This window comes from Salarias fasciatus, chromosome 12 (genome assembly GCF_902148845.1).
Source record: "Salarias fasciatus chromosome 12, fSalaFa1.1, whole genome shotgun sequence".
Lineage (NCBI taxonomy): Eukaryota > Metazoa > Chordata > Actinopteri > Blenniiformes > Blenniidae > Salarias > Salarias fasciatus.
The window spans coordinates 985945-1000985 of record NC_043756.1 but is presented as its reverse complement, the minus strand read 5'-3'; the positions used below and the strand labels follow the sequence as shown (position 1 = coordinate 1000985).

At 51.9% G+C, this 15041-nt stretch overlaps 1 protein-coding gene across 1 annotated transcript; it reads left to right on the top strand.

Annotated features, from left to right (window-relative positions):
• The first annotated feature begins 584 nt into the window (after positions 1-584).
• Positions 585-8032, top strand: LOC115398503 (3-hydroxy-3-methylglutaryl-coenzyme A reductase). The gene is made up of 19 exons (XM_030105307.1): positions 585-722; positions 1835-2012; positions 2256-2367; positions 2447-2534; positions 2613-2697; positions 2772-2877; positions 3087-3193; positions 3262-3378; positions 3459-3619; positions 4049-4502; positions 4966-5160; positions 5237-5395; positions 5567-5724; positions 5803-5908; positions 6007-6177; positions 6310-6450; positions 6525-6683; positions 7008-7162; positions 7978-8032. Exons 2-19 carry the CDS (start codon positions 1848-1850, stop codon positions 8030-8032), a joined length of 2694 nt encoding a protein of 897 aa, XP_029961167.1. The 5' UTR covers positions 585-722; positions 1835-1847.
• The last annotated feature ends 7009 nt before the right edge of the window (positions 8033-15041 follow it).

Here is a 15041-nt window from a genome sequence, read left to right as displayed (position 1 = left end):
AAGTCACAAGTAGCTTAGAACCAAATACAAACCAAAACAAAAGCACTGAGAACGGTCAGAAAAAGTCACTGTGTGGAATTAAAGGTCAAAATGAATTATCCACCAAACCCAAGTTAATAAAGTTCATGTAAAAAAAAAAAACAAAAAAAACCATAAATAAATAAAGATAAATTTTGAGAAGTGAATTGGGCTTTATCCCAGCTGGAGTTTAATGCAGTTTTTTAAATGTTCGTCCCTCTTCAGGTAATTGGAATTAAAAAAACTAAATCAAGACGATCTTTTTTTTTCATTCATTCTTTCATCATTCAGGATGATAATTTTTCTCCATTATAGTCATTTGATGATCCTTAATCTAAACAAACAAGAAGAGAAAAACAACATAAAAGAGTAAACTATTGAGCTCATGCGTTCATTTGACACGGCGGTCCTCCCTCATGTCTTTTAACGGTGGTGAGATTATTCGTCTTCGCCCTGGCCCCGCCCCATCGCCGCCGTCGCCCTGGAAACGGGGCGTGGTTAAGGCGATCGCGGAGCAGGTGACCGCGCTGATTGGCCGTGGTGTCGGGCGACGCGTGAGCGTGCCATCGTTCCATCGGTGTGGTGCCGGTGAAGGAGAGCAGCCGCCCCAGTGTGAGGCCGGCTCTCCGCCAGACCGCCGTCAGTCCACGTCCCGGGGCAGCGACCCGCTCCGACCACCCTCCACCGTCTGCCTCTTCGCCCCGGTAAGGCCGCGCTCCGGGCCCCGGCGCCGGGCCGCGCTCCGCGCTTTAGCAGATAAAGTCGGTTCAGTGACTTTAATCTTCCGCTCAACTCGGCTCATTTGCATATTTAAAGCGACAGTAGCAGCGGCAGGAGCGCTCACACAGGCTGCTGCCGTTAATTCCGATATTGACTTCTTCTCATTCAAAAGTGTTTCTCTTCCAAATGTATCTTTTTTTATGAATGAGTGAAAACAATTCGCACATGATGCATTTTAATAAACAAACTAATATATCATGAAGAGTTATTGGATTAAATAAATATACCTAAAATGGTATATAAATGAGAGTCACCTTTTACATTTTTTTTTCAGATTTACACACTTTTACTGGCTTATTGTCTGTGTGTGTATGAATATGAGATTTGATAATTTCAGGTATATTTATTTAATCCAATAACTCATCTTGATAGATTCGTTTGTTTTATTAAATGCATCTTGTGCAAATTGTTTTACTCATTCAAACAAAAAAATTGTATTCTAAAGTTTCTTAATGAACTATTATCACCAGGACAGACTCATACTGACTTATCCTATTTTTATTTGAATTGTATCAAATGTTACTTTCTAAACATCCATTAATTTACAATGCAAGTTTTATTCAATTTTACTTTTATTTCATTATACCTCTGAATATCCATCTATTACATTAATTAGAATTTATTTAGTTTTACTTCTTAATATCTACCTATTCTATTAAATTAACAGATGAAGTTTCTCCTGCGGATATCGATTTATCCTATCCTACTTTTTGATGTTGAATTTGTCATGTTTATTGACCTCTCCCTCATTATGTAACAATCTGCTCGGAGCTGCTGTCGTTTACAGTCTTCCTGTTTCCTGATTCGTTGCTTCAGTATTCAGGGAAAAATGTGGCCAGTAATGCAGCATGGTGACATGCTTTCGTTTTGTTGTTCTGCATAGTGATGTTACTTTAGTCTTATTTGGTTATTTTTCTTTTAAACTCTTCCTTTCCACTTTAAAGAGACTTTTTTTTAGCGATATCAGTATTTACACTGTGTGCTGGAGCTTGCGTTGGGAATAGCGTGTGGATGCTCTCGGTGTGTTTTTCCGCAGCGCCGCCGTCGCCATGCTGACCCGCCTGTTCCGCGCCCACGGCCTGCTGGTGGCCTCGCACCCCTGGGAGGTGATCGTGGGCACCGTCACGCTCACCATCTGCATGATGTCCATGAACATGTTCACCGGAAACGACCAAATCTGCGGCTGGAACTTCGACTGTCCCAAAACAGAAGAGGTGAGCGTAGGAGGCGGCCTGGTGACCCCCCTGCACCGGAAGAGCACTGACCCGCCTAACTCTGCTCTTCTGACGACCTTTCTAGGCCTTTATTTTACATTATCAAGTGTAATTACAAAAACTAAAATTATAAAATACGCCAACAAAACAAACTTTTTATTAGAACCTGAATTCAATGACCCTCAGATGTTCTCAGAGTGTGCATGTTGAATCATTTCCTTGGCGTTTGTTTCCTTTCTACAGCAAATCCTGAGCAGCGATATCATCATCCTGACCATCACTCGCTGCATCGCCATCATCTACATCTACTTCCAGTTCCAGAACCTGAGACAGCTCGGCTCCAAATACATCCTAGGTGGGTACCGGCTGCTCCTTCGCTGGCCGCCCGGGTCGGCTGGTCCAGGCTAACGTGTGCTTCCTCCGCCGCGCTGCAGGCATCGCAGGACTCTTCACCATCTTCTCCAGCTTTGTGTTCAGCACGGTGGTCATTCACTTCCTGGATAAAGAGCTCACCGGCCTGAAGTACGGCGGAGTCCTCCTCTCTTCTTCACGTCTGTCTTTGTCAACAGCTCTCATTCAGTCCTGTGGTTTGTCTTCCAGTGAGGCTCTGCCCTTCTTCCTGCTGCTCATCGACCTCTCCAAGGCCTGCGCTCTCGCCAAGTTTGCGCTGAGCTCCAGTTCTCAGGTGTGTTGAAGCTTAAACTGTCCACACTGCGGACTGGGCTGAACGTTCCTCGTAACGCACCGCCACTCTTTCAGGACGAAGTCAGGGACAACATCGCTCGCGGCATGGCCGTCCTGGGACCGACCTTCACTCTGGACGCTCTGGTGGAGTGTCTGGTGATCGGAGTGGGAACCATGTCAGGTACAAGTCTTGATGGATCCAGGGTTTGTGGTTGGATTACTGGATCTTAGTTGTGCTGAGTTTTCTCAAAAAAATAATCCTCAGAAGTTTGCCTTTCAGCGATGTCAAGCATATGGACTGCGGACTTGAGCCTGGAGATAACTTCAGGAGGTTGTATTTTATTGTGGCGAGTCGTTCTCATGAACGCCTGTGCTTTGTGTCTTTTGCAGGCGTCAGGCAGTTAGAAATCATGTGTGGCTTCGGATGCATGTCCGTCTTGGCCAACTACTTTGTGTTCATGACTTTCTTCCCCGCCTGCGTGTCCCTGGTGCTGGAGGTAAGGCCCTCGCCGGCCCTCGGGGGCGTGGCGGAGTCCGTCCCGCTGACCCGCTCTGTTCCTCGCAGCTGTCCCGTGAGAGTCAGGAGGGCCATCCCATCTGGCAGCTCAGCCACTTCTCCAGGGTGATGGAGGAGGAGGACAACAAGCCCAACCCCGTGACCCAGAGAGTCAAGATGATCATGGTGAGGCCTCCTCTTCTGCGCCACGCCCCGCCCTCGGGCCCCGGAGCCTCGTTCACCCGGTCGTTCCGTTCTCCGTTCAGTCTCTGGGCCTGGTGATGGTTCACGCCCACAGCCGCTGGATCGCCGAGCCCCTGTCCGTCAACACCACGGTGGGCATCCCTCAGGTGGGCATGGAGCTGGACCACCTCGCACCCCGGAGGATCGAGCCCGAGAAGCCGCTCTGGCACTTCTACCTCACCAGGTGGTTCACTGGAAAATCCCCGTCGTTCACGATGCAAACAGCAGTCATGTCAGGAATACCAGGGAGACAGTCTTTATGCTCAGTAACAGAGTAACAGAGGCTGTTCCGTAGCAGCTTTCTGCTGTCATAAAGTGACATCTAGTGGTCGGACATGGTATGTACAGGTGTGTTTTGATTTACAAGTCACACAACATCCACATCAGTAAAGCAGCGACTGACAGTCAGAAACATACGGTACAGATTAGAGGCTGGTGGGACAGTCAACGCAGAACCCCCATACCTTTTACTATACAGCCTGTGTTTTAAATCAAACTTTACCTGTAATTTCAGAACAGTCGGTCCTGAAAACGTGGTTTAACAGGTTGGTGAATGAACAGCTGTGGGACAGTGATGAAGTGACCCTTCTGTGACACCTGTCGCCCCCTGCAGGATGATCACCATGGACATCGAGCAGGTCATCTGCCTGGCCCTGGCCCTCATGCTGGCCATCAAGTACATCTTCTTCGAGCAGGTGGAGATGGAGTCCACTCTGTCTCTGAAGAACCCCATCACCATGTCGTCCCCGTCCCCGGCCCGGTCCTCGCAGACCTGCTGCAGACAGGAGCCGCCCGCCGCCCGACCCCCAGCGCCCGCCGCCAGGGGGAACAAGCCCGCCCCCGGAGAGGAGGCTACACCGGGAGGACAGGCAAAGCAGAAAGCTGCCCCGGCTCTCCAGGACGAGGTGATCCGCCCGCTGCCTCCCGCCGCCGCCGAGCAGCCGCCTAAGAGCCTGTTCCTGGTGGGAGGGGAGGACGGGGAGTCCAGCTGTGACACGGTTCGGCCCAGAGACCCGCAGAAGCCCCGAAGCCTGGACGACTGCGTGGCCATCCTTAACAACCCCGAGGTGAGGCGTTCAACGGGCCCCGCGTTTCCAGGTGGCGTTACGTCACCTCGACCCACTCTCCGTATCTGCTCAGGCCGCGGACTCTTATCCCACCGCTAAGACCGGGGTTGAGCCAGTTGTGTGCTTTAACTGGGCGTAATGAGCTTAGCCGCTGCGTCTCTGAGGCTGAAGCTATTAGAGCGTCCCTCCACTGAAGACATACTGACTCCCAACTCACCTTCACACCTTCCCTGCACCTTCCCCCGGCTGCTTCCAGCCGCCGGGTAGCCATGGTCAGCAACAGACTGACTGGTTGGGGTGGAATCGTGTCTAGAGCAGTGTGCATTCACGCTCTGCATCAAGCCCTCATGTCGTGTGTTTGACGGATCGGTTGATGGTGTGGCGTCGGTCTGAGCGGCCGGAGCTGGGACTGGTGTTTGCCGTCTTGGTGTTTCTAACTCTTGTGGTGTGTCCCGCGGTCCAGATGGGGCCTCGTTTCCTGAGCGACGCCGAGGTGATGCTGCTGACCAACTCCAAGCACATCCCCTCGTACAAGCTGGAGGCCATGATGGAGAGCCCGGAGAGGGGCGTGTCCATCCGGAGACAGATGCTGTCCTCCAAGCTGCCCTGTCCCGCCGCGCTGTCCTCTCTGCCGTACACCGACTACGACTACTCCAAGGTGAGGCGGCGCCCGGCTGTCCCGGCGTCCGGCGCACCGCCGCCGCCCCGCTCTGTCTCACGCTCCTGTTTTCCAGGTGATCGGCACCTGCTGTGAGAATGTGATTGGCTACATGCCGGTGCCGGTGGGCGTGGCCGGGCCGCTGCACCTGGACGGGAAGCAGTTCCAGGTTCCCATGGCAACGACGGAGGGCTGCTTGGTGGCCAGCACCAACCGTGGCTGTCGAGCCATAGCGGTGAGTCTTCACAGTGAGCCTGGCTCATGGGCTGCGGAGCCCCGGTGGACTCCTGCGGTTCCTGACTGCGGCGATCAGGCCGCGTCTTGATGACCACAGTTGTGATCGACTTCCTGTTTATACGGAGAGGCAGCGTGTGGCGAGCTCAGCCCGTGTCCTGTGTGTTCCCAGCTGAGTGGCGGCGCCAGCAGCCGCATCCTGGCTGACAGCATGACCCGGGGGCCGGTGGTCCGCCTGCCCTCCGCCTGCCAGGCCGCCGACGTCAAGGCCTGGCTGGAGAGCACGGACGGCTTCCAGTGCGTCAAGGAGGCCTTCGACAGCACCAGCAGGTAAGCGCCGCCCCCGGTTCGGGCCCCGCCCCGCTCCGTGGCGCCCGGCGGCTGAGACGCTGTGGCTGCTGCTCGCAGGTTCGCTCGGCTGGAGAGGCTGCTGGTGGCTCTGGCTGGGAAGAACCTCTACATCCGCTTCCACTCGCGGACCGGAGACGCCATGGGCATGAACATGATCTCCAAGGTGGGAGTGCTTCTTATACCTGCACGGCTCCGTCTGATTGGCCCTTGGCCCCCTGCAAGGTCCAGGTATTGATCTGATTGGCCCTCGGCCCCCTGCAGGGCACGGAGCAGGCCCTCGGCAGACTGCAGCAGCACTTCCCGGAGCTGCAGGTGGTGGCGGTCAGCGGGAACTACTGCACGGACAAGAAGCCTGCCGCCATCAACTGGATTGAAGGCAGGGGCAAGTCCGCCGTCTGTGAAGCCACGATCCCCGCCAAGGTGGTCCGAGAGGTGAGGAGAGCCAGCACAGTCACAGCCTGCAGCTCATCTATCGTCTGAACGTTCCACAAAGTCTTTGGTCTTTTGGATTAAACAACAAATCAGCTGTAATCTATTGAAAGTTCCTGTTCTGGGTCCTGCTAGGTTCTGAAGACCACCACTGAAGCTCTGGTGATGGTGAACATCAACAAGAACCTGGTGGGCTCGGCCATGGCCGGCAGCGTCGGGGGCTACAACGCCCACGCCGCCAACCTGGTGGCCGCCATCTACATCGCCTGCGGACAGGTGGGGGCAGTGGGGGGAGGAGCCTGCTCCGCCCCGCCCCGCCCCTGCTGCTCTGACGCCTCCTTGTCCCGCAGGACCCGGCGCAGGCGGTGGGCAGCAGCAACTGCATCACCCTGATGGAGCCGGCGGGGCCCGGCGGCCAGGACCTGTACATCAGCTGCTCCATGCCGTCCATCGAGCTGGGCACCGTGGGAGGGGGCACCAACCTGCCCCCCCAGCAGGCATGCCTGCAGGTACCGCACCGTCCCCTCACACACTCCGCACACCGACCCCTCACACACTCCGCACACCGACCCCTCACACACTCCGCACACCGACCCCTCACACAGTCCGCTGGAAAAGCCCGAGTCAAGCTGAGGCTGCAGTCAAACCAGTCCGTGTTTTCAAAATGTCTTCTGTCAATTCTGCTGCAACTAAGAATGCAACAGTGATTAAACTCTCAGGCGTCCCGGGTTTGGCACTGGAACCATGTGTTGGACACAGCTTTCGGACATTAACTGAACCAGGGGCCCGTGGCCCTGTTCCCAGAGTGACGCTGTGTTCTGGTCCCGGGGCAGATGCTGGGCGTGCAGGGCGCCAGTGCCGACTGCCCGGGGGAGAACGCCCGGCAGCTGGCCCGGGTGGTCTGCGCCACCGTGCTGGCCGGAGAGCTGTCGCTCATGTCAGCTCTGGCTGCTGGACACCTGGTCAAGAGTCACATGACGCACAACAGGTAACACACACACACACACACACACACACACACACACACACACACACACAGTCTCGTATTTCTATCCTTGTGGGGACCGTCCATTGACTCCCATTCATGTCTAGCCCCTAACCCTGACCCTTACCCTAACCCTAACCCACACCACAACAAAGCCTAACCCTAAAGAAATGTTTTTGCACTTTTACTTTTTTCAGTAACAACAACATGGTCAAGAAAACACTGTTTCTCCTACTTAGGACCGGAAAAAGGTCCCCACAAGGCACGTCGTTCCACGTTTTGCTATCCTTGTGGGGACATTTGGCCCCAACAAGGATAGAAATACGAGAACACACACACACACACACACACACAGACACACACACACACACACAGGGATTACAGTAGTGCATTGCCGTCTCATACAGAAGAATGTGTGACTCTGTAAAATGTGGGTCTATAACTGGAACGATATCCAGATCCTGAGCAGACGTTCATTTCCCCTCAATTCACCAGTGAAAAACTTTTATCACCCATAAACCAAACACTTAAAGCCAGTTCTGCAAAATCAAAATTGAAGCTGAGAGAGTCGGCAGAGTAGAAACACACTTCTGGTCCTTTGAGGCCAGTATTCACCTCTGATCTGTGTGAAAACAAGACTTTAGAGCTCATAGAGGTGACATTGTCTTCACTGTGAACCTGTGATGGAATGTTCCTGCAGCAGGAAGAGCCGTAAAACACAACCACCATTCTCATCTGCTGAACTTTCCAAAACCATTCACAACCTCCCTGTGTGTGTGTGTGCGTGTGCGTGTGCGTGTGGGTGTGCTTGTGCGCAGATCGAAGATCAACCTTCAGGAGACTCCAGGATCCTGCACTGCGAAAGCTTCCTGAGAGCTGCAGTCGAAAACACCACAGACTTTTCCCAAGTGCTTTCAAACAGACACGGGACCAGGACCAGGACCAGTTCGTCCTCTGGACAGGATGCACCTCAGCCTCTCCCGGCTCTTCTGTCTTGTCCTCCACCTGGGTGTGGTTTGGTGAAAGTGTGTGTGTCGTAGCGTGGATGCTGTCTGTTGGCTTCTAATAAAACATTCCGACTCACCTGTTGCCAAATGAAGCACGTTGGACACACAGACGGGACACTGGGACAGGAGGAGGGGACTGGTCCTAGCATCCTTAGCATCCCATCATCCTGCTAGCTTGAGGGCTAACGGGGACGAGACTAGAATAATGCTTTTTTCAAAGAGACACAAAGTTTTCTCTTTTTTAGCCAATTTTATCAGTGGTCCGGTGCAAAACTGTGAAAAACCTCCTGAATGCAGCATTTCGCCTCTTTTAGCATGCTATTGCACTAGCTAGCTTTAAGTCAGTGGTTCCCAACCTGGGGTCTGAGGGCCCCTCAGGATCAAGGGGGGCGTGAGGCTTTGTCTTCTTTGGGGTTTCCAAAATTCTATTTTTGAATGTTGAATAAGAAATAAACTCCTAATAAGACGCCTGCAGTGACAATTAAAAGCCTGTTTCAAGATCACAACAAATCACAAAGGCTCAAACATGTTGGTTTTTTAAAATAAAGATTTGTAATGAATCTATTGTGTGTGTGCGTCCAGATGTGCAGAGTGTGAACAGTAAAGTCAGTGAACTGCAGATGATTGCTGCTGGGAAGAGCTCTGGCCGGTTCTCTGCAGACATGTAGACACACACGTGAACCAGAGAACCAGAGAGGCTTTAAAAGCCTGCATGTCAAACTCCTCTCCAGCTGCAGCAGTGGCACCAGTACGGAGCCCTGAGGTACTGCTTCCTGCCAGTCAAAATGTCTCAACCAGTAAATACTGATCAGGTGGGTCCAATAACGATAAAATAAAAATATATATTGAGCATGTTAAAATATACAGCTGCATCTGTTTTAACTGCAAGTAAGTTTTTTTCTTCTTTTTTTTTTAGTCACAGGATGCACTGGATGGATTTTAAAACTCAGAAGTGTGTTTATAGTGAAACTACTGAAGTAAAAACAACTTTATTATAGTCCAGCAATGTCTGTACTTCATTCTGTGGACACATACACACACACACACACACACACACACACACACACACACACACACTGAATCAGCGGGTGAGTGAAAGTTTGACATGTAATCAGATTACATGAAGAGGAGGGCTCACAGTGAAATCCCACTCTGATCTCTCAGCAGAGCAGCCGGCAGCCAATCAGGGCTCAGCTTCGCATGTCTCACCAGCAGGGAGGGCCGTGATTGGTTAAGAGTAGTGTCAGGACAGCTGCAGGCCACGCCCAACACTAAAGCTGTGTGGTGTGTGTGTGTGTGTGTGTGTGTGTGTGTGTGTGATATTTTACATAGCTCAATGACTTTGTGCTCTTTATGTTATGAAAACAGGAGCTTTTCCTGCTTGCAGTTTTGAACAGTCACCACTAGAGGTCACTGTAGACACACTTCATCACCTTCATGTCTCCCTAGAAGCTAAAAGGAACCTAAAGTTACTCCGGGTTCTTCTGGTCCTGCTCTAAAGTAACTCCAGGTTCCTCGGTGGTTCTGGCCCTGGTCTGAACTTGAGGTTCCTCGGTGGTTCTGGTCCTGGTCTGAACTTGAGGTTCCTCGGTGGTTCTGGTCCTGGTCTGAACTTGAGGTTCCTCGGTGGTTCTGGTCCTGGTCTGAACTTGAGGTTCCTCGGTGGTTCTGGTCCTGGTCTGAACTTGAGGTTCCTCGGTGGTTCTGGATGTTGAGATCATTTTTCTCTCAGGTGTTTTTGGCCACATGTCATAAGTTCTGTTTTAGCATAGTTCAGAAGCAGAACATCAGGACTCATTATGTCTTTAAAACAAAGTTCTAGTTTGATCTAGTTGATCAGTTTCATCTGGTTCCACTGATCAATAGATTCACTTCATCTGCAGAACAGTGGAAGTTAATGGAGTGTGTCCTGAAGATGTTCCCTACAGGAAGCATTTATAATGTGAAGAGTATAGTTCCTAAGACTGAACTCTGTGGAACTCCGTGTTTAACTTTAATACAGGTGCTAGGACAGAACCCTGTGGATGTTCTCCGGCTCCTCCCATTGGCTGCTGGGCTCAGGGCTCAGTAGCTGGGTGCGTTAGATGTTGCGCTACCTGCAGGATGCCAGCAGGTGGCAGCATGGTTCAGGCAGTGGCAGCGTGTCTGCAGTCTGTGAAACAGGAGCTGTTGTTCTGGAAATGTGAATCTGTCAGCCACCAACAAGTAGATTCCTATTATCAACTTTCTTCAAACAAGGACTCGTAGTCAGACTTCTGAGGTCCTCTTATTCCTGTAACTGTCAGTCCATTTCCTGTTTCCTTCTTGATAAGGGCCAAGCAAGTCAGGAACAGACTGAGCGATTCTGTTTCTCTTCACATGAAAACAATGACAAAGAAGCAGATTTTAAAAATAGGTTAAAACGCCAGTGCACTGGTGTGTGTGTTCTCCGTCATGTTTGGCTTTTGTCCAGAGGAGTTCAGATAAACATTACAGTCTTTAAAACTCAACAGCGTCACACTCCTCATGTGAAACACTCCTGCTCCCTGGAGGAAGTGGCGGTCAGCTGATCTGTGGTGGAAGAGAGGGGACAGGACAGGACGGGCTCTCCTGAGTGCATTGACCCCAATCAGAACACACACACATACACACACACACACACACACACACACACACACACACACACACACACACACACACACACACACACACACACACACACACACACACTCGTGTGTTTGTGATGAAATGGACGGCTGGTTGTTGTCTGACTCGTTGAGAACATGGTGCCCGTCTCTTGATGATTTGCCAGTTTCCCAGAATTCCTGGCGCGGTGGGGCCATGTGGGCTCTGGAATCAACAGGCCTGACACATCCATGCGTGTAGACGCCACACTGCGTGGTCACACACCTTCAGATCGATCGAAGTGGACATTCTGGGATGCTGGTCAGAGCTTTGGCTCTGGATCCTCAGGCTGAGCGTCAGATCAAACAGTGGAGGCGTGGCTTCAGGTCTGGAGGATTCAGACTTTAACAGTTCTCACCTGTCAGCCTCCTGGACCCGGCGCTGGGGCCGGTCCCGGGGAACGCCCGGCTGTGTTCTTGCTCTGGTTTCTACCTGATAAGTGACTGATAAATGACCAGATTAAATGGCAATAAAAATAGAAAAATAATATTTAAAAAAAAGAATCAACATGAGGTGCAGGTTAAAGTACAATACCAGACAGGAATGTGGTCAGCATGATGACAGTCTGTGGCTTCCACTGTCATTAAAGAGTCTGATGGCATCGGGCACAAAGGAGCGCCTGAACCGCTCTGCTCTGCCCCGGGTGCGATGAGGCGAAGGCTGAAGGAGCCGCCCATCGGCCACAGTTCTCCATGGAGGGGGTGAGAGGGATTATCTAAAATGGTATTAATTTTATCCCTCACCCTCCTCTCAGCCACCAGAGTTTCCAGTTCAAGGCCAACTACAGAACGGGCCTTCCTCCCCAGCTTATTGATCCTGCTGGCCTCACCAGCCTTGATGCCCCCCCCCCCCCCACCAACACACCACAGCAGGCCAATCCAGGCTGGGATGTCAGGGTGCAGGGTCATCGCCAGCAGCTGGTCCCTGAGGAGGCAGGGCCGGATGGTATTAAACGCACTGGAGGAGTCAGTGCTACTCTGCTTTTCCAGGAGAGACTTGTGGGTCACGAAGATGATAGCATCCTCCACACCAATGCGCGGCTGGTATGCAAACTGCAATGGATCCAGGAAAGCAGAATCCCAATCAGAATCAGAATGCTCTTTTTCATTGCAACAAGTTGCCGAAGTTACAAGTTGCAACGAAATTGCTTGGGTTTTAAAGACAGAAGCAGTTAGCAGTGACCTCAGGTGCTGAAGAACTAGCCTCTCAAATGTCTTCATGACGTGATGCGAGAGCCACAGGTCTGTAGTCACTGAGTTCGCTGGGACGTCCTTTCTCAGGTACTGGAACGATGCAGGAGGTCTTCAACAGGTTGGACGCCAACATCAACCTCAAGGAGAGGTTGAAGAGGAACTGGAATCCTCCTGCAAGCCTCCCAGCACACAGCCTGAGAACCCTGGGGCAGATACTGTCTGGACCACTGGCTCTGCGAGGGCGGAGTCTGGAGAACTCCTTCCTCACCTGGCCGGGAGTAATCTCTGGACAGGGTGAGGAGGATGAGTGAAGGAGAGCGTCCATTATCCTGAGGTTGTTCGTAAGAAGAGAGGTGGGAGGAGGGGGGATGGAGGTAGTCAAGGTCTGGATGGGGGTTGGGACAGAGTCTCCATCAGAAGTGAGAATAGGTGCAGAGATGGTGGATGAAGGCCCCGGTACACTGACCAAGCTCACCGGGGTGGGGGAGATGTTGAACCTATTGAAAAATAGGTTCAGCTCAGAAGCAAATTGTAGGTCTCCTCCCACTCCAGGTACAGGCTGACAGCAGCCTGTCGTCAGATTCATCCCATTCCACACTTCTTTGTCTTGTTCTCACCCATCTTGGCCTCAGTCCTGTCCCTGTTGTCGTTTTTGGCCTCTCTCAGCTTCCTCTTTAGCGCCCACTGGGCAGCCCTGAGCTCCTCTCCATCCTGAGCCATGAAGGCCCTCTTTTTTCTGTTAAGGAGGGCGTTGATCTTTTTGTTAATCCAAGGTTTATTGTTTGGGAAGCAGCAAACTTTTTTCGATGGGACAATAGCGTCCTCACAGAAGCGTATGTAGTCTGTAATGCAGTGAGAGAGACCCTCTATGTTGTCACCGTGGTCCTCCGGAAACCACTCCCAGTCTGTCACATTACAGCACCCCTGGAGGGCCAACTCTATGTCTTAAGCTGCGTTCACACCGCCAAGTGCTTTCTGCGATTTTGCGTCAAAATACAATTGAAAACAAATGGGAACGCGTGTTCCAGCCGCGACGAGATACGACGAGACGCGACGCGGTGCGTCGGATGGGGCGTGTTGTTGTGACGCGTCAGCCGCGTTTTCATGGCACGTCGGGGCGTTGACACGTCGCAGCATGATTTTACGAAACGCCACGATTTTGCGGCAAACCAATCAGAGAGCGTGTCTATGGTGACGTAGGTCAGGGGGCGGGGACCGGTGAAAGTGACACTCATCCTGGAGCTCCTGGAGCGAACGGTGACACTCGCCAAACTCTGACCGTCTGTGGATCATATCGAGCATCCAGGCACAGCGTCCTGTCCACCGACGGCGTCGTCTGACTTCATTAAGCAAATAAAGCCAAGCCACCCGCTCAACAGGGTTAGCCATGATGCTAAGCTAACACAGGAAATACGGCCGGAAGCCCCGCCTTCCCACCAGATGCGACGCGTTTAATGCGTCAGATGTGAAGGTGGCTTTTGGCCCCGCGTTGTTCAGCGTCAGACCTCAGAATTGACGCATGTTCAGCTTCTCGCGTTGACGCGATTTTTGACGCAAAATCGCATTCGGTGTGAACGCAGCATTAGACCAAACCTTGATAGTCCTTGAGCTGGCTGCCTGTTGTTTTACCAGTGGCCTGTAGGTGTTGTCCAGGTGTGTCAGGTTGTGATCTGATTCTCCAAGAGATGGGAGAGGAGGAGAGCCGTATGCCTCCTTCACTTTGGCATATAGCAAGTCTAGGATTTTATTTTCTCTCATTGCACAGTCCACATACTGCTTAAAGTTCATCGCTAATCAGTATGAGGGCGCTGGGATGCTGGGTTTGTCGTCCCGCGATCACAGAATTTATGACGTCTCTCGCGCTGGCCGCTACAGCCGACGGTGGAAGGTAGACAGCAACAACAATGGCATGTGAGAACTCCTGTGGAATATAGTAAGGTCTTAATCCTACCGCCACCAGTTCAATATCAGCAGTGCAGACACAGTCCTTCACAGTAACATGTCCGGGATGACACCATGTAGAGTTGACATACACAGCAAGCCCCCTCCTCTCTTCTTACCGCTCCGTCTCCCCCAGTCCGCGCGTACCGGCGTGAAGCCGGCAAGCTCCAGCAGACTGTCCGGTATCTTACCGTGGAGCCACGTCTCCGTGAAGCAAAGCCAGCTGTGCTCCCTGTATACGCGATGACTGTTCATTAAAGCTGTTAGTTCGTCCGTCTTGTTGGCGAGTGACCCATTCCCCATAAAGATCGATGGCAGAAAAGGTTTGAATTTCCCGGCCCTCTCGATTCTTTCTCTGACTTTAGCACCGGCTTTCTTCCCACGGCGCCGGCCTCTCCATATCTCCTCTGGGATATGAGTAGAGGGGACTCCAGCTCCATGTCTGAAGACCAGCAGCTCCTCCCGTGTGAATGAGACCATCGCGAGCAAGAATCCGTACATTGGAGAACAAAAACAAACAATAACGTCAAGCTAAAATGTTGCGGTGCAACAAGCAGATGAAGTAAGAAAAAAAGATGGTAAAAAGAGCCAAATATAGAGTAGAGACTCGGAGCTACTGCAACAGGCTGCCGACCTCTCAGCGCCCCTCAGCCACCAGGTGCAGACAATCACCTGACGACTGACCTGCGACACCTTCAGAGCGGAGGTTTCTCTGGAGCGCTGACCTGCATGTGACCTTCACGACCCAGAGGTCTTCTGCCTCCAGTCAGTGATGAGATTCTCCACAGCAAAGCATTATGGGATTCCTCTGTTGTGTTCTGGTCGCAGCAGCAACACATCAACACATCGTGAGAAGACGGCTGGAGCCGCCGCAGGCCTCGGGCTGCATCAGGAGTCAAAATAGAGTCAAAATAGATCTGAAATTATCCGTCTGCCTCAGAGGCGTCTGAATAATCCAGCTGTTTGTTTCCCGGTTGCCATGACAGCCAGTAATTATGTTTGTGACAGCATCGGGCTAATTTCATCAAACACCAAAATCACCTTTTCCTCCTAAGACAGGACGGCACTGGAACCAGG